The sequence below is a fragment of the Clarias gariepinus genome, chromosome 13, assembly GCF_024256425.1.
Source record: "Clarias gariepinus isolate MV-2021 ecotype Netherlands chromosome 13, CGAR_prim_01v2, whole genome shotgun sequence".
NCBI classification, from domain to species: domain Eukaryota; kingdom Metazoa; phylum Chordata; class Actinopteri; order Siluriformes; family Clariidae; genus Clarias; species Clarias gariepinus.
In genome coordinates this window covers 33,458,901-33,482,012 of record NC_071112.1, presented here as the reverse complement: position 1 = coordinate 33,482,012, position 23,112 = coordinate 33,458,901, and the positions used below count along the sequence as shown (strand labels likewise).

Sequence of the window (23,112 nt, the reverse complement as noted above, 5' to 3'; positions counted from 1 at the left end):
TAAACAATACACAACACTCTGAGACGCTCTGGTCAACTCTAAACACATTATATATTTATGTATTGCGCACATCACTGACTTTTGAGTCTAAATTCTCAGAGTGAATTTTCATCATAGTGTTATTTGTTCACATATTAACATCATTGTGATTACAGCTCGAAATAAGGTGGGGAGAAAAATAAAATAATATGGAGATCTTGAACTGACAGCATAAATAACCACTAAATCAGTACATTTCTTTCCTAAAGGCATTCTGTGGTGGATGGAAGAGGGAACAGAATTATTGTCATATGACTGATTCAGGAATCCTCTAGTCCAATTGGCAAAAAAAAAAAAAAAAAATCCCAGGTTTTAAACTTCAAATGAAAAAAAAAAAAGAGGCGTGCATTACCCAACCGTGAGGAACTCCTTGATTGCGTCTACTGAAACAAGTGTATAACTTAAAATTCATGCCGTCCCAAAAATATTGCAAGCAAATGCATTTTACTCTCACAGTGATAAAGTGATGCAGCCTGAATGAGAATGGAGATCTCGTCACATGGCCCCGTATGGTCTGTCTGGGATGTGTGTGGTGACTTTGGACGGTTCCACTTTACCATGAAGACGGTTTTGTCCTCGGCTGATGCAGACAGCTGTTCTCTGAGGACTCGGGACTGCATTCACTAGATATCGCAAGGGGTTTTCCCCTCAGCACCGTCGACCTCGGCGTGTTCATCAGGGACGATCTGATCATTCTGATTCATACACATCCACATTTCATACAAACTTCAGTAACTCTGTTGAGTGTGTAAAGCTGCTTTGTGACAATGACAATGATTATTATTTTTAGTCAAATATTACTAAAATTGCAAGTGAAAAGTTATTGTTCTATTGTCAGAATTTTGCTTCTTTGAAGAAATTAAACACTAAAATTAGCTAAATATGCCAATATGATTTTTGCATAAAGACAACTTTAGTAAAATTGGTTTGTTGTAATCATATTTTAAGTAAGTGTAGATAAATGTAACTACTTTCCGGATATATTTACTTGCACTGATTTTTATAATCATGGGGCAGCGCGCCTCCTGCCCCATTTAACAAATTATCATCACAACTAGGGTCAAAAATGAAAACTGTGTTTCCAGAAACGTGTGACAGAAATAATTTTCTCTGTCACCGGGAAACCGCAATTTTTAAAGTGAAGACGATGGTGACCAGAGGCATGCACAAAGGTACACAATGTCTGATCAAGTTTATTTGATCGGTTTAGAAAAAGACAGCTCTCACGCAAACATAAAATATTAAATCACTCAAGTACACTAAAATGTTACCACAATGATATTTAACTGTCAATCATTTATATTCTTTCTTTGCTTTGTTTTTTTTAATACAGTAATTATTTTAAGTTTCTGTTCCCATGGTTTTCATTTTTAAACATTACATTTAACATTAAAGAATCATTTGAAAACAATGAACAGCAAGAAGTAAAAGGTCAGGAGTGTAATCCTCTCTAAGGCCTTGGAATTTGCATCAACTTTGTGTAGCGTTGTGTGATCCATCAGCTATTGTTGTTAGGCACGTTATTTGGCTTTCAGTTCCACAAACACACAGACACACACTGACAAATAATATTATATTACTACTCTGAAACATTTTTAAATAATGTTTTTTAAAAGCACAGTATAACAAAGGAAAGTAAAAGCCCACGTCTGTAGGGTGTGGAGTGGAGATAATGTTCGGAGAACAGGAACAGAGAAGAGGTGAAGGAGTAATGTAAAGACGCAGTTCATACGGGAGAAAAACTTCACAGGAAAAAACAGTGCAGCTCGAGCTGGAGTTCAGATTAAGAATCCTTCGTATTAAGCTGCCTTTAGTGCTGCTTTTTTGTTGGGTTAATTATATCCATCATTTTATCTGAAATGTACAAACGTGGTTGCCTTCATTTTAAGTGGAGGTTTAGGAAAAACACCTGCAGTGGCATTTTAGCTAATCCTGTTTGTCCAGTTTAAACATTGTCTGTCCCCCCCAAATGCTAACGACCCCCCCTTCAGGTCCAAAGTCACACACACACACTCACACACACAAGTGCATTTCCATTCAGGAGGTCCAGGCTTTCTTCATTGAACTAAAATATGTACAATATATTTCGCAGCGTCTCTTCATCCCTCTACTGTTTCTTAAGCAGCTTGTCAGCCTCGCCGTATGTGGGATACTTCACTGTCTCGATTTTCTCCTTCACCTTGTAAGAGGGGTAGAGGCCAGTGCGCCCAGTCTTGCGGTTGATGCCCTTGGAGTATCCGTCCCAGTGGTTGCCGGCCACGCCGACCACGTCGCCGGGCTCCAGCATGATCTCACCCTGACTGTGGGGCTCGTGTGGATAAATAGCCACCTGGTTGTGTGCATTCTGCCCCCCAAAGTAGTAGATATCATCAAGTGAGTAGAAATAGGAGGAGGCATCGGGATGTAGCGTCTGCATGATCTCGTAGGCCACGCGACACACCTGTACAGAAGAGGAAAGGAAGGAGAATTAGCTCACACAAACACACCAAAGTTATAGTGGCAGAAACATCTGTGGTTCTGCTTGTAGTGAAAATTTTATATTTAACTTTAAGTACAAGAGGGACTTTATTTCAGGACGGTCAGAAAAAAATTAATACCCTAATAAAAATAAAGGTGGTGATAACGATGTATACTGTACACTGTAATCGAGTACCTGGGAGGAGAAGGTGCAGACCAAGAAGTTAGTCTGAGACAGGAAGTGGATGTCTAGGATGACTCCTCTTAATGAGTTCTCGGTGTAGCGGTTGTTCAGCCCAGCTGACCAGGAGATGGAATTATCGCTGATGAACTCATAATCTGGATACCTGATGCACAATATAGTGATAAGTTTATATAAAATAATAATAATAGGCACGTGCAAAGAAAAGCTTTGAGTAGAGATGCCAACATAATGTGGTTTCTACATAAAAATAAGCTACAAACACACACGCCTACACACACACGCCTCAAATTCTTGCTTCAAATTTGTCCATACCCTTTTTTTTGTGTGTGTGTTTGTGTGATTTTAGTTTCTGCACAAAGTAAAACTGTAAATACAGGTCGCCCCCAAGTTACGAACATTTAAGTTTCGGATTTCGGCAGATACGAATCAGATCGCGGATCTACGAACATTTGTAGATGTGAACAAATCGCAGCAGTAGTTCACGTGTATTATAAAAAAAAAAATAGACACTGCAGAGCACCAGATACCAAAATTTACAATACAGTCCGAAACAGATCTAAGACAAAATGGTGTCCGGGAATCCCCTCGAGATTTAAAGGTGCAGAGATGACACTGTGTGATGTCGCAGTGTGTGATATTGAGTTCCTTAGGTGTGGTTATGGTTTTTGGCCACATGATGGCAGTGTGGGGAAAGGGAACAGAGATTTAGTCAGGTGGGTTGATATGCTTTACCCTGTATATTCGTGTCACTTCGTCGGTCTTCAGCGTGCTCCCAGGACAGAACTCGTTCATAAGTAAGGGAAGACCTTTAATAAATTAGCCTTTCTTTTTTGAAACAGACTTTAAGGATTTATTTTAAGCGCGCATCGGCACAGAGGCCGCAGCTTCAGGCCGTGGAACATGCCGAATTAAAGCGTATGGTGTGAGTTAAGACATCATTCATGATCAAAAAGTTTCATTTAGTTAGAAAACATGACGAAGGCTTTAGACAACTAGAGCTGGAGACTGGGGTGTTGCTTTGATGCCTCATGTCTGCACATGCTCCGATACTTTAAGGAATGAAACTTACACACAGTTTGGTTAGTAACCTCAATGACGGGGACTTAATGTGAACGAAAAAAAAAATTTCCTCTGATACATTTTGACCCTACAGCAAACAGTTATATTTATATCTGTATAACCTCCTGATATCTTTATATTCGCACACTTACTTAGTCTTAGCCTCCTGCAGGAGTGAAGGGTCATCAGTGGCCAGGTAAACACGCTTCTTGTCGATGTGTGTGCGCAGGGCCAGGCTTTGGTAGTGGTCCTCTACATGCAGCATGTACTCCTCTATGGGGTGAAAAGCAGCTTCTGTTCCCACCTTATCTGTCCTGCGCACGTGCACTCTGTAACAACAACACCCATCTTAGACCTCTAGCCGTATGATGAGAGAGCTAACAGTGAGCATCAGGAGTGTATGAACACTGCAAGAACGTCCTTCAAACCCTGTCTCACACACTGAATTGTGATCTTGAACCAGACCCCCTGATAAACGTCTTATTCCAGCCGAACATCGATTATTGTCCTCTGTGTCCCTCCTGGCCCAGCGTTCTCTTTTATTTAAGTGGACAGATGTCACCTCACCCACCCACGCCCAGTGTCTCAGGGACATTATGTCCTGTTTGTCTCCCTGGTGTCTTTCTCAGTCAGGGTGGGGAATGTGGGGGCTGTGGGGGGTGTAGGGGTTTATAAAGGGTAATAAATTCAGATTATACAATTTTGCTCTGAAACGCACACTACATGTTTACTTTATGTTTATAATCAATAAAATATTTCAATAAATATTTTTGAAGTGTATAAACACACCTCAAGAATGTAATTGATACAAAACTTATACATCATATTTATAAAATCAATAGTGTACAAACTAATGATTATAGTCACATAAGTCCGTAAGAAAATCTAAATAAATAGGTACTTTAGTACAAACCCATAGACCTACTCAGAAATATGTAAATAGTTTTAAAATTTTTGCTTTTTGCATTTACCAGGAGTGGGGACAGAGAGAGAGAGAGAGAGAGAGAGAGAGACATTAAGAAAATGCAAGATCATTAACTTAAGACTTGAAGGCTGATCTGAAGGCAGAGAGAGAATTATAACAAGGGTTTGGTGATCTTTGTGCTCATACACTAGTCTGGTTAGTGTGTGTGTTTATATATTGGTGAATAACACAGCTTTATCTCTACAAAATGAAATTTTAATTAAAGTTAATTCCAATACTTTATATATATATATATATATATATAAATCAAACTCCAGAATTCTCAGATGGTCATGGTGTTTAGATCTTACCCTATAATGGGGTGTTTGAAGCCCAGCTTGGCGGTCACTTCACGAATCTCTTTCTCAAGCCAAGCCTGGGGTCGGATCAGATACTTGACGAACTGAGAAACCCACCAGACAGAGGGGTCTCCGTGCAGCCGGTGCAGACGCTCAGACAAATCCTCTGGGATCGCCAGCGGCAGGTACGGAGGACGTGGATGGAGGCTGTCCACGATCGGCAACTCAACCACCTGTACAGCCTGATCATTATTCTCACCTACACAAACAGAAGCACAAAGCTTTAAAAGGTGAAAAGATGTGCTTCTGCCTAAAATGCAGGCTTGGCCGATTGTGTGAGTGTGCTCAGTCACCAAACAATAAGCTTCTACATTACTATCTGATTTGAAGAGAAATTGAAATTACAGAACAATACATATAATAATCCCGAAATTATCACAAACATTAACCAAAGATTACAAAAACATCAGAAAGCAGTAGGATATTTTCACACAAAAGGCACATAAAGATATTTTGAGATATACACACACACACACACACACACACACACACATATATATATATATATATATATATATATATACACGGCAAATACACAGTCATGTATACAAAATATACAGTTATGGGACAAGAAGGAACATCATCTTTATAAGGGCACTCTTATCGATCGGCCGCGAACCCAAAAATCGGCCAATAATTACTTAATTTTTTACAGATCGTTGTTTCTTGACTGGCACGAGTCGACAGCCACATCACCATGGCATCTCCAGTCTGGGGATATTACAGTCTCTATAAGACGTCAAATGTGCAATATGCAAATATATGCATTTTTTTCTAAAGCAAAACTTCATGGGGGACAATCTTTAACACAACACACCTTATTCACGGGTTAAGAACAACGCAGAGTAAATAATCAGAGTGTGAAAAGGCAGCAGTGTAAAAACTCTACCCTCACACAGTCACCTGTAGCGGAAGCCCACAAACAGCTCGAGGCTCTCTGCAGAGAGTAAAAACACTAAAACCAATATCACAAAAATAATAACCAAGAGAGAATTAAAGAGTAGCTCCCAGCTGTGGGCGGGGCAGGCAGGGTTTACCTCCCCGCAGCACGGCTGCACGCACTCTGGATGATGAGAGGAACCTCAAATAATTAAACATATTTGTTAAACAGATTTTACTCAAATAACGTGGCTTTTTAACTGACAAAAGATTTTTAAATCACATTAAGTCAACTCAGTATAATCCAATATAACCACCAAGTAGTGTAAATAATGACTCAGTAAATGTCTTCACACCTTGTGGTTGAGGACTGACCTACAAACATTTCCAGTTCCAAAAATAAATTCCTTTCCTTAAATCAATTTCATTTAATCTTTGCAGTTGTTACAGGATCTAATCCACAGTTAATTGCCGGTCTTGTCCTGATCCTAAAGAGGTTATTAAGTCTGTGCGAACTCCATTTCCTACCACACACATTTATGTACAATAAATACCATAGTGCTATAATAATTATGCAGGGTAAAGCTATATTCAAAGTGTGTGTGTGTGTGTGCGGTATTTACCAGACCAGTGTCCAGTAGACACTCCAGTGCGGTCGGTGCAGGTCTCACTGACGGGTTTGAACACTGTCTCCCAGCCCCCGGTGGCGTAGCGCCAGTTTTGTGACTCTAAGATGAGCGTCCTCTGGGTGCCGTAGGCGATCATGAAGCAGTAGACCACGTGATGCAGCTGGCAGCCGTAACCGCAGCCCTTATTGATGTTACACACCAGCTTGCGAGCCTTTCCACAATCTGGTGGGTTCTGCACACGGAAACATTTACACTCGTACATGTAAATTCTCAAAACAGAACCTCACTCTTGGTTACTGAATAAAGAATTCAATTTTTCTTGCAAAATTCCCACAAAAGGAAAAAAAATTATTACATTTTCAAATGCATTGTAGATGTTAGTGTGTTAAATTTAAATTATCCTCATCGGCCTTTTTTAAAATATTTTTTCTTATTATCCAGTCTGGGCTTTTACCTCCTTTTACCTCCTGAACACTCGGCGCCTTTCTTTCTTCTTGTTCTCACTTTTTGCTCACACTGGTATAAAAAGCACATAAACGTAAACACTAATAATTAACAACTAGGATTATCTGCCAAATCACGGGTTTGAGTATGGCCTCCATTTTCTGCACTTCAGCTTTTTGATGTTGCTGGTATTTTTGGAACCCTGACTTTGATTTGGAATCTTTGGCATTTTTGTACAAATAATCATATGCAAATCGAGTCTCTGCCAGCGGGCCTACAGCCAGCACGCCCAAAAAGAAAATCGCTCGGAACTCAGGCGGAAAAACAGTGCCCTTAGCACCTCCTGTTTTTGGACAGCACACACTCGCGACACACTGAAGCACTCAGAAGTTCCCTTACGCATGTAATACTGTACGTCGACATCATCTTCATTTCTTCCCACTCAGCATCTGAACACATATGCACAAACACCTATTGTCCAGGTATGTGCATAACCCAATACCTTCCAAATGATGCCTTACAGCCCCGAAATCTGACCCTAGTGTCTGGAACCAACAGATCTCACATAATTCTTCCCGATTCCACAACGACCCATGATCCCATACTGCATTACCTCAATTTACAGCAATGGACCATTATATTAAACATAGGCTAGTTTTATATTAACCACACATCTTTTAAAACTGCAAAAATTCTGATTTGATGCCTGTTTTATAAATATTTTGACTTCGTGAGGACACTGACCCAGCCATATAATAATAATTATATTATTATAATTAATGAACTATTCCCCTATAGACAAGCTTTGAAGTGTAAATTATTCAAGCTAATTAAGCCAAGATATTTATTCCTATAATTTCTATTTATTTGCATTTCTATTGTTGCTTAATGGTTTTACTTTTTATTATCAGGCTCTCAAACTAAAAAAAAAAAAAAAAAAAACACAGCTGTGTATGGACATGAATTTTGTGACACTGCAAGGTTTTTAAAACACCACCATTGTAACCCTAACCCCATGGTTAGATCTAAAGGTGGTGCAAAGAAGATTTTAGTGTGTGTCTTGAGTAGTTGTAAATGACTAACAGTTTACCTGCAGACCATGTGAGTACTGAAACCAAACATTTCCTTCAGAACCAATACTGTCAAGAATTTTGATGCCTTTCGTTACCTTTTGTCTCAGACAGACACACACTACTCCTGGATTTAAAAGAACAGGTTAGAAAAATAATGCTAATAAATGGGTTCTAGCAGAGCTTGTGAAATTCTACAGAACCCAGAACACTTTCTGATGATCTGTGATTAGGTCATGGCACTCTGTCAGAGTATTTAAAATATAAAATGTCTTAGATCGCAAGAATGGAGACTAATACGGTATAAATCATGTAATTAGTATGGACTACATACACGAAGTGTAAAATGTGTGCATGGCAAAGGACTGTTTGACCAACATGGCCCAAAGAAGGAGTGAGTGGTTCAGCACATGGACAACTCTATACTACCCCATACTTTCCAGGATCTCCACACGCCAAAAGCTGCACCACAATCTGAGCAGGAAAATAATGATGAGGGGCAAAAATGAAGAGAAGGATTGGCTCAAGTTTGATGAGGATGTGAACAATATCCTGTAAGCAATGTTACAGACTCCAATCATCATCATCATCATCATCATCTCGGTCGAGACAAAAATACCACCTACATGGAGAACCATGTGGTTGAAAAAACTCAGCCAGATAATGCAGGAACAGTTAAATTGACATGACATGATTGGGGAAACTTCACTATTTCCTCAGGAAAGATCATAAACCTCTGCAGATCTGAAGGAAAAAGTAAGAGTGAACACCAGAGAACACTCACCCTTCATTTACCATTCAGCTGCCAGGACAGAAATGCAGTGGCCACACCCCTATAAAGAACCAGGAGACAGACTCATCTCTCCAGGAGCTACGATGAAACAACAAAAGATGAGGACTCAGGGGAGTGTTTACAAACTGTGGAAGATCCTGATGGTTATCTGAAGAAGGGGGAAGGTGGACCAACAGGAGACATTTGCAAACAGTATCTGGAATCCCGAGAAGGAGAAGTGAGAGAAGCCAGAGCAGTTCAGGACTTTCCAGTAGCTCAGTATTTACAGAACAATATTCTTCCTTCTGAAGAGTGATGATATAAACTCCTGTGTGAATGTGTGAAGGAGGGTGGGATCACAAAGTGTCAGGATGTTTTAAACACTTGGACAAATTTGTTAGCACCAATCCACTGAAGAAAGAGAAACCCACAATGGTCACTGAAAGTATTTGAAACTAACAAACCATGAAGATAAATTACTGAATAAACATTGATTAATGGACATCAGACACTGATTTTACATTTGATTCAGTTCAGTTTTCAAGCTTTTGTTTACACACAGTTCTCTCAGGATCCTGCTACAGCATCTCGGCGGGGTTTAGGTCTGGATTTTGACTTTTGATTTAAACATCTTTTTTTCCTTCTGCCATTTAGATGTTGGATTTCATTGCCATCTCAATAGATGTAAATTTAAGAGTCTTGTAACTGCAACACAGGATCACGTCGTCCCCACTGAGCCGACGCCCAGGCCTGACAGACGGTACTGCATTTTTGTGGTGATGTGCTGGGTTTGTTTTTCACCAGATGTTGCTGAGCTTGATGACCAAACCGCTCCATCTAATGGTCTCATCAGTCCAAAGGATTTGATTTCAGAACCGAACCTTTTGCAAACCGAAGTCAAGATTAATGTTTTTCGATTGTGCTGCCATGAACAAACATGTTTTGCACATGGAGAAACGTGGGATTAAGTCACATGATGTAGCTCTTGAGTGTTTATGTCTCTGAGGACACCCAGTCTGAGACAAAACTGCCCTGAAGCCTTTTCATTTGTAAACACATCCTTCTCAATGAAAAAATCATACATTTAGAGAGGTCATGGCTGATGTTCTTTCATCTCTGTATGATGTAGATACGACCCGAGTGCTCCAGAACATGAAACAAGAAATAAACGTTCTGCTTTTAGAGAGTCACACTTAATTACCTAATCGTATTGATTTTATTAGTAACACCTGTCTGTTAATCACGTTCAGTGTCCGAATGTCTAATAATAAAATGCAATTACTCATGTAGAATTGCTTCATTATTTATAATTTAAACATTTAGCATGCTTACCATTTTGGGTAGAACTTGTATAAGTGTGTGTGTGTTTGTGTGTGTGTGTGTGTGTGTGTGAGAGAGATGCTCACCTGTAGGTATGTTATTCTGTTCTGTACGAGATCAGAAAGGTCTTTGGCCTCCTTCTCCCTCCAGTCTCCAGCTCCATCGGCCTGGCTCAGGTGGTACAAGTCAGTCATGATGGACCTGAATGTTAAAGCAGCACACAGTTCGATTCCTGTGAACGACCACCAGGGGGTTTTTTTTTGCCTGTACTTTCCCCCACAATTCACTTGAAGCGTGCACTTTTGTGTTTAATCACCTCTGCCGATGGCTCAAGTCCTCCAGGAGCATGGTGATGTGGTTCTGCAGCTCTCCTGTCTCCACTTGGCCCAGTTTCTTCACCTCACTGCGTACAAAGTACCAGAACTCCCGTACCCCTCTCTCGACCATTCTCTGTAACTCCTCCTGGTTCCTCCCTGGACCTGAAATCACATTGCGGGACAGAGCCCTGGGATTACTAAATTACATTCCTGGGTTTTTTTCAGGGTTTCATTTAGCCATGGTTACAGATCCTAAAGATGTCCAGTATATAATGAGAATATATCATTTGAATATTAGTTTTTACGACTACAGTGAGTGATCACACGCTCCAGCGAGCTGAACAACAGAATCGAATTATCAGTGTGTGTTTTGTTACGCTATAACCGTAAATATGTAAAGTTTATTACATAGTTGATCTACCCTAACTCTTAATCAAACACACTGTGGACCAACACACCAACAGATGGCACGGCAGACGTCTACCAGGACACTTTAGAGCACTTCCTGCTTCCGTCTGCTGATAAGCTTTATGGAGACGCTGGTTTCCAGCAGGACTCGTCACAGCACCTGCCCACACGCCAGAACTACCACCAACTGGTTTACTGATCATGACATTACCTGACCTGAACTCTGTAGAGAATCTTTGGTCTACTGTCGAGAGGAAGATGAGAAACACCAACAATACATATACATATACACCGACTATACATATTTATTTATTTATTTATTTATTTATTTATTTATTTCAGAGTTACAAATAATAATCTGCAAATAATTGTATTTAACAGAATATGAATATATAAAACTCTATCAGAGTTATATATTTATACACACACATACGATATAAATGTCAATGTAACTAAATGTTCTGCACATGTTCCTCACCATCGACAGGCAGGCTGCGGTAGGAATTGATCTGTTCTTTGGCTCGGAGTAACTGCTCCTCCAGGCTGCGCAGCTTCCCTGCAGCTCCCGTGTCTCCATCAGCCTGACTCTCCGGCACCCTGAGAAAGAGAACGCATCAACATCAGCACCAGTCTGACCACAGAACAGTCAAAAACCACTCAACTCAACAAAGTGCACAGGGTTAAACGAGACTGCGGCACAAGTCACAAACACACCACAGTGATGAAGTGTGACACTCCGACTCCCGTCGGTCCCAAAGTGTCCAACTGTTAGTTTTGTTTAAAGCAAATGTTCATTTGTAAATTTCAGGTAATTTTATTGTTTGTATCCTTCAATAGTCACGCGCTCCAAACTTTCTTGGACGACATCATTTGAAAGGGAAACGGACACTGGGACATGACCTGCACACACACACACACAGGTCTGGGCTTGAAGTGGATAACGGGTGCAGTACTGGACTCTCCAGTGGAGCGTTACCCAGGAGTACAGGGTGGAGCGAGGAGATGCACGTTACCGTTGAACCAATATGAACTGACCGGAATACCGACTGAAACTGCAAAAGGTCAGGGGTCAAAATGAAATACAATAAGTTATAAAAGCTTCGCACAACGTTTATTATAGGCCATATATAGGTCAAAAGTATGTGGACACCTGACCATCACACTCATGGGAAGACCAAAGTGTTTGCACAACATTGGAGGCACTGAAACTGGCCGTCTGTGTCTGTTATAAAATCATGATCTCCTCTTACTGGAAGTAGTGACACGGGTCTAAAAATAATTCTATATTTTCTATTACTACGTTTTCTTCTGTTTATCTCCTCACTGCTCAGGAATGTCTCTCCGTAGTTTTAAATCTTTGCCCGTACAAACAACCTTCATCACCTCATAGTTTTGGAAAGTTTTTTGGATTTTTGAAAACAATTGGAATTTTAAGAAGCATTTTGCATTTTAATAGTGATGAATACTCAGACGTGTGTGTGTTTGTGTGTGTAACAGCGAGTTGGTCTCTCAGTTTGCTAACATTCCTCGATGAATTTAAAAATATCCCCATCCTCCCACAGGAAGAGGAACCAGGGACGCCCATTTACACTGTGATCTGAGATCATGTACAGTACGGTTCCCCGTTTCTAATCCCAGTAGAGGAACTCCGTTTTCCTCAGGCCTCTGGTGGAAGGTGTACGAGTTTAGACCCAATGAGTGTGTGGCACTTCTCCGTGTGTGTGCGTCCACAATGTAGGACCAGAGAGGAACTCTGGTGATGTCACCTGTCCCGATCAGGATCCGAGGCGCTGTGCAGAGAGAGCCGTTTGTGTTCCCTGTGTGTTTGTCGTTCCTCTTGGCAGTTCATCTTTGTCGGTGTGTGTTGTGTGTACATGTAGTTGTGTAAATGCTCCTTCAGAACAGGACACTTCTCACCACCCACCTGTAGGGCAGTGTTTGATCTGATCACGTCAGTCTGTATTTGATACTCAGAGAGAAGCATGTGAGAGCCGTGTGTAGTGATCTAGGGCTCTGTGTGTCAGGAGATATTTGTAATTTTGTGTTTAGAGTTTTTATAATGAAGAGGTAAACAGGAAATCTTCTAAGTTGCTGAAGGCATGAAATAAAGGCTGTTTTGTTATAATCGGTCTTCAGATCCGTCAGTGGACCGGCAAAGCAAAAAGTTTTGTTCTTCAGTTTTTTTTTTAATTTTTATTATTATTAATAGAGGGTGTGTCCGGTCACCTAGATACTATATATGATCCTATTGTGAACTTACACACCATATAGTTAACCTTTTACTTTTACTGTATAATCAACAGTATTTAATTGCACTTCCCAAGTCAAAGTTCAGTCAAACACTTGATCATTAAACATGTTATAGAAGTCTCACTACATTTGGCTTTAAAAATGAAGCTCATATAATTGAATTACAGGAACTGAATCTAATGAATGATGTAAAGAGACGAAGCGGTTGGTTTTCAGGATCATCTTTCCACATCAGGGTCAAGTTTACTGCTTCAGTCTGCCGAGCCCAGACGCACTGACACACACACACACACCACACTGCAGTGTAATTATTACTGATGAATGTTATACAGTTAAAGAATACAGAAATAACATGATCGTTTCTTTTAAATCAAACTTCACACTGCATTAGTGCTTCATGAGTGTTTAATGTTTGCGGTTATACTGTATGTAAGTATTAACTTTAGATTAATTAACTTGGAGACATTAGTCTGTTAAATCTTAAACACTGAATACAGGTCAGTGTGTGAGGAAGAGGTTTTCCTCTCGTCATGGTGATCTTTTAAGATTGTGTTTTGCATAAATTTGCTAATCTGCCTTTCGTGCATCAGTTCCACACGTCACACTCGATGCTCCAGCCGTCGGCTCCAGACTCAGGGCTCAGGAATACAGTGTGTGTTCATCTGGCCATTCTTTCCTTCTTTTTACTCTGTTTATGTTGAAACGTTTAAACAGCATTCATGGAGGGTTTAATTAAAGCTTTAAATGTGTATGTATGATTCAGGGCGGCGCAGGTTGATTATGTAGTTTAATTCATCTTTTGTTGGTTGATTTAATTAATTTAATCAGTGGGTCAGCTTTCAATTCAACTAATATCTTAAATATTATCACAGTTTTTCATACAAACTGCTTCTGTTTTCTACACACACAGGTTTAGAGAGAGGGTCAGTTCATCTCCTAATGAGTTTCCTGATGGGAATCATGAATGTAAACAGTAAAGACATGCAAATCCGATCTGACCAATAAATAAATGAACATTGCACACGATGATGTGGGAAGTCGGACACGGGCGAGCCACACACACAGAAAAACACACAGCTTTCATACAACACGTTTCATCTTTTTAAACGATCTTATTTAATAAGCAGACTTTAATTGGATAATTACTGCAGTGATAATAATGTTTCTGCTGCTTTAACAGATGCAGTGAGAAGTTTCTCATTTCTTAAACAGATGATGCGGTCGTGGAAGAGGTGTTCAAGTGTGCTGCAGTTTTTTTCCTACACTGCTCAGAGTTCAGAGGTCACAGGTCACACTGCGCTGCTGACCCGAGTGCCACCCAAGAGGCGGAGCAGTGACTGTGTGTGGTAGCGCAGTCTGACAGGCCGTGTTTCACATGCACTGTGTGTTTCATGCGTGGTGGTAGAGGTGGCAAACGGTAAAGACTCTTGGTCAGGGGTCAGGGGTCAGGGGTTTAAGTCCCAGCACCATCAAGCTGCCAGCAAGGACCCTAATCATCATCATCATCATCATCATCATATTTGCCTGCCACAATATTAAGACTGGCCCAAAAATACTGATATACTGAGTTTTTTTCCTATTTAAATTGGGTTAGAGCTCAGCTTGTTGTGAAACAGACGAGACCTCAGCCCCTCTTTGCTCCATGTTCCGTTCAGCCCTTATTCGTTAAATTATTTAAGCACCTGACAGGACGCTCAGAGCAGTGTTTATAAGCTGAGAACCGTCCGCACTCTGCCTCTCACCTTTCGGTTAGTGTGTGTGTGTGTGTGTGTGTGTGTGTGTGTGTGTGTAAGAGAGACCTCATCCCTTAATGACTTACAGATAAAACACGGATAAATGTGACTTTAACTTTAAAGAGAGCAGAACGAGGCGGGTCTGACCTGAGCGTCTCCGCCATGCGCCGCAGCTCCTCATTCTGATGTTTGAGTCTCTCAAGCTTGGACAGGATTCTGGACAGTTCACGGCTGGGATGCTCAGACGGTTCACTGTCTCGCACCAGGTGTCCTCCAATGTAGAACAACAACGTGCCCCATGCCAGCAGCACCAGCATGATCCAGCGCCATGAGCCCGTCCACGTCCGCATGTCTCTCTCTCTGTCTCTCGATCCTCACAGTGCTACACTCTTACACATTCTTACTCCCCACTGCTACTCCACCAACACACACACACACACACACAACCTTAATGAGAACTCAGCAGAGGGATGACTGTCGGGGCAACGGCAGCTCAAAAGCCCCAGACGTCTGGATTTCACAATGTGGGGAGACGATCGTCACCTTCAGGACGGCTCTGAACTTCTCCTCATGTTCTTCTGCCATTCGCAGGTTCTGTGGGTCAGGAAGCACAAATCCAATCCTGTCCAAATAAAACAGTGTGTTAGATGCAGCATTAGAGGACAAGCTGTCTATGAAGACAAACCCTGAGAGAAATAATAACAGCAACACGGTCTAAGAAAAACTAGTCCTCATGCAAACAAAACCTAATCCAACTAACTAACCCACTAGTTTTTTAGGGGAACTCACTACAGAAGGTCCCCTACAGACAAGCAGTCTAGTTACGGACTTGTGCATTAGAGTCCCAGTACCTACACAACGTCTGCTGGACTTATGAACAAACTGGAATTATAAAGGAACTTTCAGAACAGAACTTGTTCGTATGTTGGGGATTTAATGCACCTCTGACCCTGCTGTATATCCAAAAGTCCATTGAGACTGGAGGACAAAAACCCCTAAACTCTTCCTCATGGATCCAGAATTATGTAGACTAGAATTCTACACACAGTTTAGTAAGTCAGAAAACACACACACACGTTTCAACAACACCCGGTGACACGTGGCTTCAGGTGTGACCTTGTCCTCCTCTAATCATTTCTAAAGACATTCAGCTATTAGTGCTCCTCATGTTTTAGTTGTTTACTTTTCTAAAGCAAAAACTAAGCTGTGTGTGTATAACAGCTATGAAGGCTCAACAAATATTTCAGATGATCAGGAGCCAACATTTGCTGAAGTTGATTTGTTTTAGATGTTTGTTAATGTTGGTGATGTTGATCTGAGGAGAACGTTGGTCGTCACCTGACCAGGTTAAGGAAACGGATTTAACTAATACACGAGTGACTTGCATACGTTTGCATCTGCCTCAATGAACTGCTGAGGGATTTCTGCATGAGAAGTTCAAGGAGACAACAGGAAACAGGTCTGATTAAACTCTTTATATACACACACACACATCATGATATCGATTCTTATTGGAGTTTTCCTAAAGAAAAAAAAAACAATGGAGACTTTGGAATTCTTTAAATTACCCCTTTAAAAAACCAATTAATTCATAAACGGAGAACACAGAGAGGAGAACATGCAAACTCAACACACACACACACACGCACACAGTTTTACCTGCATGTCCTTAGGTAAGTCTCCTTTAAGCCACATTTATTTGTGCAAATAAATGACTGTCGCACATGAAATAACTTTCAAGAAAAACGAAAGAAACTGTAGATAAAAGTGAAAGCCTGCAGTCAGATTAAACTCGTTCTGCAGTCGTCATAATTATGGCTAAAACCAGTACACAGCCTCGCCCCTCCCCCCACCTCCTGCTCCGCCCCCATGGGACTGTAATAGAGTTCGTGAGCTCTTTCAGCAGTGACCCGCCCCGCCTTCACCCGTAGGGCCGATCTCAGTGATAACGCTTTATTGTGTGTTTAATAGAGAGAAAATCTTTTAGGGTTAGATAACATTTATAAAAAATAAATAAAGTTTTATTTGAGTTTCATTATCTGAAAACAATTACACTTTTTATTAAACATTACAAGAATATTTATGAGTTTCTGTCTTTAGTTTTAAGAAAGAGAATGAAAATCAGAAGTGGAAGGTGAGAATCGGCTGCACACACAGTAAAGAACTTTAACTGTACAATGAAAGAGAGAACGAGAGAGAGAGAGAGAACAAGAGAGCTGCATTTTATGATCATTTTATAAACATTTTAAAAAAACACGAGACATGTTTGTCCATAATACAGCTTTGTTTTATGGAGATGCTGTTCATTTAAAACAAACTACAGGACAATCCACTTATCTTTTAAATTTATATCTATTTAACTCTGACACTTGTGGAGGAACAAACGAACAGGGGTCAGAGGTGAAGCTCACAGGTTTCGGTTTTAGTCAGAGGAGAGCGCGAGCGTTAATAACTGGTACTAACAGAGGGTTTATAAGCTACACAGTGATTCACAGTAAAAAGAGAAATGAGGAAGGATACAACAGAGTAAGGTTTGCGGTAGGAGACGCTGTGTAACTGCTCCTCCATAAATGGCAAAGTTTGCACAAAGTGCACGTCAAACAGACGTGTTAATCGCCTCAGACGTGTATTTATGCTCCTGCGAGTGCCTGACCACATGACTCTAATATATGATCCAACATAAAGCGGACGGTCCTGGTACATACGGATCATATGGAGCTTATTTATTAACGTGAACGAGTTTCAGCCGGGCGGTTAAGACATTAACGTGAGGTCCGTACGTGAGGTCCGGGGTTTAACCGCGGTACTGTCCTGTGTTCTGCACTGCAGGCGTAGCTGCTCATTTCTTTTGCAAAACTCCAGACTTGCATACCCGGTGATAAATGGGCGACCTTCGTTTTGCACCCGTGGACAGCAAATGCTCCGCCCCTTTGTGAGCACGCGAGCTCATGAAAATAGAAATCTATAAAAGCAATCTTACATTTGCATTAAACTGTACAGGGAAATGTGTGAGAACCTCTACATCACCATTCCTCCTACAGGCTAATGACACACACATAAAAACACACACTATATATAAGATCTAATTAGTTTATTGTGAACCAGTCTCTCAGACACGTGATCAGAGCCTGAGCACCGACACTGAAGGTCTGTTCACAAAGACCCTGAATTCACCTCCGACACGCAGCTCTCTGTTGTTTTTGTCGCTTCTGTGGGAAATAATTTGAGTTTTATTATAAACCAAAGTGGTCTCAGGATTTTAAAGTGTATTTTATGATCTGATTTCCATCAGCGCTTTAATGTAGGGCGTGGCACGACCTGAGGCTCACTACACAAACCACGAATGTAAAAACACTCTCACTTATTCATCGTGTCCTGAGAAAGTGCGTGTCCTCACTACAGATGTCTTCAAGGCTGTTTGGTCGTGAATAAGGACGGAGAATTCGGCAGTGCTCGAGGTGTTAAGAGTTCCTGAGATTCTGGTGTTTCTGTACTGGACGGATCTCTAAAAGGAATTTGTTGATTTTAAAGTTGTTTTTGGAAACCTGATGCTGAAATCAGGGGAAGCAAAACACACCATGTGGACTACAGAGGACGAGGGGAATAAAACACCAGACCTCCTCAGACACACACAGTTAAACACTGACCTCCATGTTTATCAGCGTACCTAATAAATAGGCAGGGTGTATGTACAAAAAACTGCTTAAAGCACCTTTGCATGTCAAATCCCACAGAGAGGTTTGAATACACCGGCCCACATCAACACCTCACTTCACCTCCACACTGAAGAGGGCGGATGTTTTACACACACACACACACACACACCAATAAGCCTGAGACAAGGTCACTGAGCAGCTCCTGTTCCCCCGCAACAACACGGTTCAGGGTTCTGCTCTGCACAGGGTTCTACTCTGCACAGGGTTCTGCTCTGCACAGGGTTCTGCTCTGCACAGGGTTCTGCTCTGCACAGGGTTCTGCTCTGCACAGGGTTCTGCTCTGCACAGGGTTCTGCGGGTGGACAAAGGCATTCGGTCAATCTGATTAATTTATGTTGCTAATTAATTTCCCTCGTTACTGATGAAACACGATGCGTCAGGCAGCTTCACATTCAACAACAGACGTAACAGTCCTGTTGTGTGTGTGTGTGTGTGTGTGTGTGTGTGTGTGTATATATATATATAAACACGGATAAAGTGCTCTCTATACTTTACTACACTGTGGAAATAAAACATTGTTTTGAACAGTATTTCATCATTAATCATTATAAATATTATATTCACACATTATATTATATTTCAAGCCCACATTAATGGTAACATTTACTGTTTCAGCGCTGAGTAACAAACTTCAATACGTTTGAAGTTTAATATCAAAAACTGCCTCTGCACTCAGTAACGAATATTATAACTTTAGAGCAGAAGTTTACTGTAACTGTACACGCACGTGTGAATGCTGCCTGACGTGTGAATCCTGCAGCAAGACAACAAGGGCTGTAGTGATCAGGTGCGCACTTACCCCACGTGTACCAAGTGTGTTTAAAACCAAAAACGTGTAAAAGCAGTTGGAGATGGTCAGTGCGCCAATGAGCATGCAGCGGGTTGACTGCAGCACCCAGAGACAAGCTTGTGTGTGTGTGTGTGTGTGGTACTTTGACAGGTTTAAGTGCGGTGTGTGTCATATAAAGTGTAAAATTCTCTACAAAATCAAAAGCTTGACTCCATTTCCTCAGTGACTGTATCTGTGTGACGTCATTTACGGAGACAGAATGTCTTTGTTCAGCCCAACACCATGACAAGGTTAATAAACACCCGAGTGTGTGAGCAGAAGCTGCTCCATGCTCGACTGCAAGACAAAAAACCACCGCCGTCATTCTGGTGGTGCGATCTGATATCACACACATGAGGATGGGTTACTGTTCAGTCTGGTTCCTCTTAGGGTTCCTTTCTTATGCCTCATCACAGGGAGTATCTCAATCTCTGCTAAGTGACAATGAGCATAAAATTATTATACAAATAAAACTGAACTGAGTTGACCTAGTGTTACAAAAACATTCCTCAAAATCACCACCAGCGGAGCCTCCTTTAACGTTAGATCGTGTGTGTGTGGTTTTAGCTTAAAAAGAGTCGAGAGAAAACTTGTGTTTAATTAGAGACTCCTCGATTCTGGGCTTCACACACACACGTATTTATTGACACACAGACGGCGGTGTGAATGAACACAACAGCCGACCTGCTGATCAGTAACCCAGAAAGAGAGAGTTAATCCCCCAACGCCAAGTGTAACGATGAAAAATCACAAGCTATAGAGGTGACGACGACAATTTTACCGCATGTGAACTTAGAGTAGCTCTTAGTGTGAATTTACACAACAATGTTAACAGACAGCTGTGAGTCGTCGGGGTTAATGGGTTTATTTGTCTAAGATGTAAAAACACCAGCCTGCTAAAACACACAGAGTTAAAACAGAGACCTGCATGTGAAGCGTTAGACTGATGGATGATGGTTTTAAGATCTACATTTTGTACATCACACTGTAGACTCTAAAACCTCTAGCTCTGAATGAGTTTCAGCTCTTATAATACAGAAGAACGTCACCCGCGGAGACGAGCGTTTCTAGAAACTTTTATACTGTGTTTAACTTTAACTACAAACATCTCATTGCTTTATTAGATCGAGACCTACCTTCAGTCTTTTGTGTAACGTTCCTCTGAAACACTGTGGGAGATCTGATGGCAGGGAGGTGGACTCTTGAGGGACTTAAACGCGACTAAATAAACCAACTGTGCGCGCGCACACACACACACACACACACAACAGCCAGAGGATGGGTTTCCTGTTTTTGTCGTTTGGTTAAAGAGTGATGCAAAACACTGAGATCAGACTCGATGTCCGACTCGATGTCCAACGCTTTTCAACTATTCGAACATTTTCTGCCCAGAAACGAATTTCATTTGTAACAAATCCTGAGAGGACTCCAAAACACAAGGGTGATTATAAATACATATAAACTATAACACGTGTACTTCCCCTCTGCATTCCCCTCTCTCTCACTTGAGCTGAATATTATTCTGATTTATTATTAATTAAATTGAAATCATTGGTAATAAATCTCCCTGAGTGATGTGGAGCTTCAGTCTACATGAGACACCTGCTGTGCTGTGCTGTGCTGTGCTGTAGGGGGCGCTGCTGCTCTCACTGCTGTGGGGGATTTAATACCGGAGTCAAACACGATTCAATAAATAAACACTCAGTCCAGAGTTTGGGTTTAAACCCGCACGGTGTGTGTGTGTCTCTCTCTCTCTCACACACACACACACACACACAGACACTGATGGGGATAACGGGACGCGGACAGCGGCGCCAGTACACACACACACACACACAGACACACACACACACACACACAGACACACACACAGACAGTCCGCAGGCCGGAGCTCCGTCTGCACCCCGTCCGTTCCGTCACGTTTTATTGTGTTTTTGTGTGAAATAGTAATAAAGAGCTCTTACCTCCCGCAGCCCGTGCAGCAGTGTGTGTGTGTGTGTGTGTGTGTGAGAGAGAGACTCGGGCGGAAACAGGAAGTGAGGCCACGGTGAGGAGACTGGGACAGGAACACACACACACACACACACTGAGCTAACGCTGCTAACCCGGCTCAGCACTGCGCATGCGTGGGATTCGACCTACCCTTTATCGGTCCTCGGCGCGCGCCTCATTCAGAAGCTCAGAGCTCGGACCCTGACTCTGTGTGTGTTTACTCAGTACGCGCCTCATGCCCAATTCAATGGCGCGCATGCGCATACTTTTCATCACGCATTACGACCCTTGGACTCCACCCCCTGTGTGTGCCATTTTACGACGTTGCAGCACGCTTTACGGCATTTCAAAATAAACACTTACCTGCGTAAACATTAATATTTTTGCAGGATGAAATTAATAATCCCATTTAAATTTTTAATATAAACCTTTATGTTTAGCGCAGCCATGACGCAGAGTCCTCCCTGAACTTAATTAAGAACTGAGTCCCAAAAATAGATGAGAATTTTAAAGCGATACCAGAAGCTGATGTTTGTGTAGCTGAATAAAGGCCCCGCCCCCAACACCCCCCCCCCCCAGACTGGGTTTTGTACATTCTATTGGACTGAAATTAAAAAAATTATGTGTAATGCTTTTAATAATTATAATTGTAATAATTCTCTTTTGTCAGGTATAAATACATATTACAAATCAATCAATTTGAATTGTTAATAGATATTTTATACCTGATGTGTACTTTTACAGATTTTATAAAGTTCCATTTATCAGCACTCCAACAATGGTATTAGGTTATTTTAAACTTTTTTTATTGAATTGAAGAACAAAATGTCTTTGGACAGTTGGAGGCCCATTATGTGTCTTTGACTACAAACTAACAACAAACAAAAGACTGCAATTTGTAAGAAAATTGAACAAACTCAGTCCACATTTATAAAAGGAAAGCACAATCATAATCACATTTGCTTAGTCTTAGATATGCTCAATTATAAATGTTAAATTTCTTTAAAGCCATTGATTCTTAAGAGCACCCCTTAATGTTCAAGACTTTTTCAACTTTTTGGTTTTGGAACGATTTTCCGTTGTTGTTTTTTCAATATTATTCAAATGCTATATAATAATAGAAATAGCAGTGTATCTCTTAGATGTGTAGATCCTTTCAAGAAGGTTCTCGGGTAAAAGGCATATTCGACAGGGATGTCCAGTCATCTGCAGAATTGCTGGAAATATTTCTTAAGCACTACTTGGACATGCAAGGTATTGAAAGGCCACTTCAGAGAGATAAACTGCTGTTTATATTATTATAAATAATTAGAATTTCTGAAGAACCTTGTTCTAGTAAAAACAAAGAATCTACATGACATTAATAGTTTAAATCTTAGTCCTAACATAAAACTGTTCAAAAATGATTAAATCATTGGCTTACACAGAGTGTATTTGTCAGCCTCAGTCCCTAGGGTTCCTTATCCCTAAAACATTTTTAATAAGGTTGGATGGATTGACTTCTTACTCAAGTATGACTTTGAGGTGTCTAAAAATTCTGGTGACGTTATCTGACTTCAACACATAAACTTTACTACTTGGGAAAATGTTATTTACCCATAATTCTCCTGACAGATTTTTTTTTATTGTGGAATAACGGCGCTACAGTGTAACCTTTGATTACGAGCATA

At 41.0% G+C, this 23,112-nt stretch overlaps 1 protein-coding gene across 1 annotated transcript; it reads right to left on the bottom strand.

Annotated features, from left to right (window-relative positions):
* Positions 1 to 1,214: 1,214 nt before the first annotated feature.
* fut8a (fucosyltransferase 8a (alpha (1,6) fucosyltransferase)) lies at positions 1,215 to 21,570 on the bottom strand. The gene is made up of 10 exons (XM_053509677.1): positions 21,415 to 21,570; positions 15,053 to 15,527; positions 11,401 to 11,519; positions 10,514 to 10,676; positions 10,284 to 10,398; positions 6,586 to 6,823; positions 5,036 to 5,282; positions 3,913 to 4,089; positions 2,693 to 2,843; positions 1,215 to 2,479 (listed from the first exon to the last, which is right to left on the bottom strand). The coding sequence occupies exons 2-10, from the start codon at positions 15,253 to 15,255 to the stop codon at positions 2,147 to 2,149; spliced, it is 1,746 nt and encodes a 581-aa protein (XP_053365652.1). The 5' UTR covers positions 15,256 to 15,527; positions 21,415 to 21,570; the 3' UTR covers positions 1,215 to 2,146.
* Between the last annotated feature and the right edge of the window lie 1,542 nt (positions 21,571 to 23,112).

Bases quoted from the DNA above. Each gene is read 5' to 3' on its own strand.
- fut8a (XM_053509677.1), bottom strand. From the start codon at position 15,255: ATGCGGACGTGGACGGGCTCATGGCGCTGGATCATGCTGGTGCTGCTG. The intron at 6,824-10,283 runs GTGAGCATCTCT...TTCCGTGTGCAG, and splicing joins ACAGAATAACATACCTACAG to AACCCACCAGATTGTGGAAA. The intron at 5,283-6,585 runs GTAAATACCGCA...CTGTTTGTGTAG, and splicing joins GTCTACTGGACACTGGTCTG to GTGAGAATAATGATCAGGCT.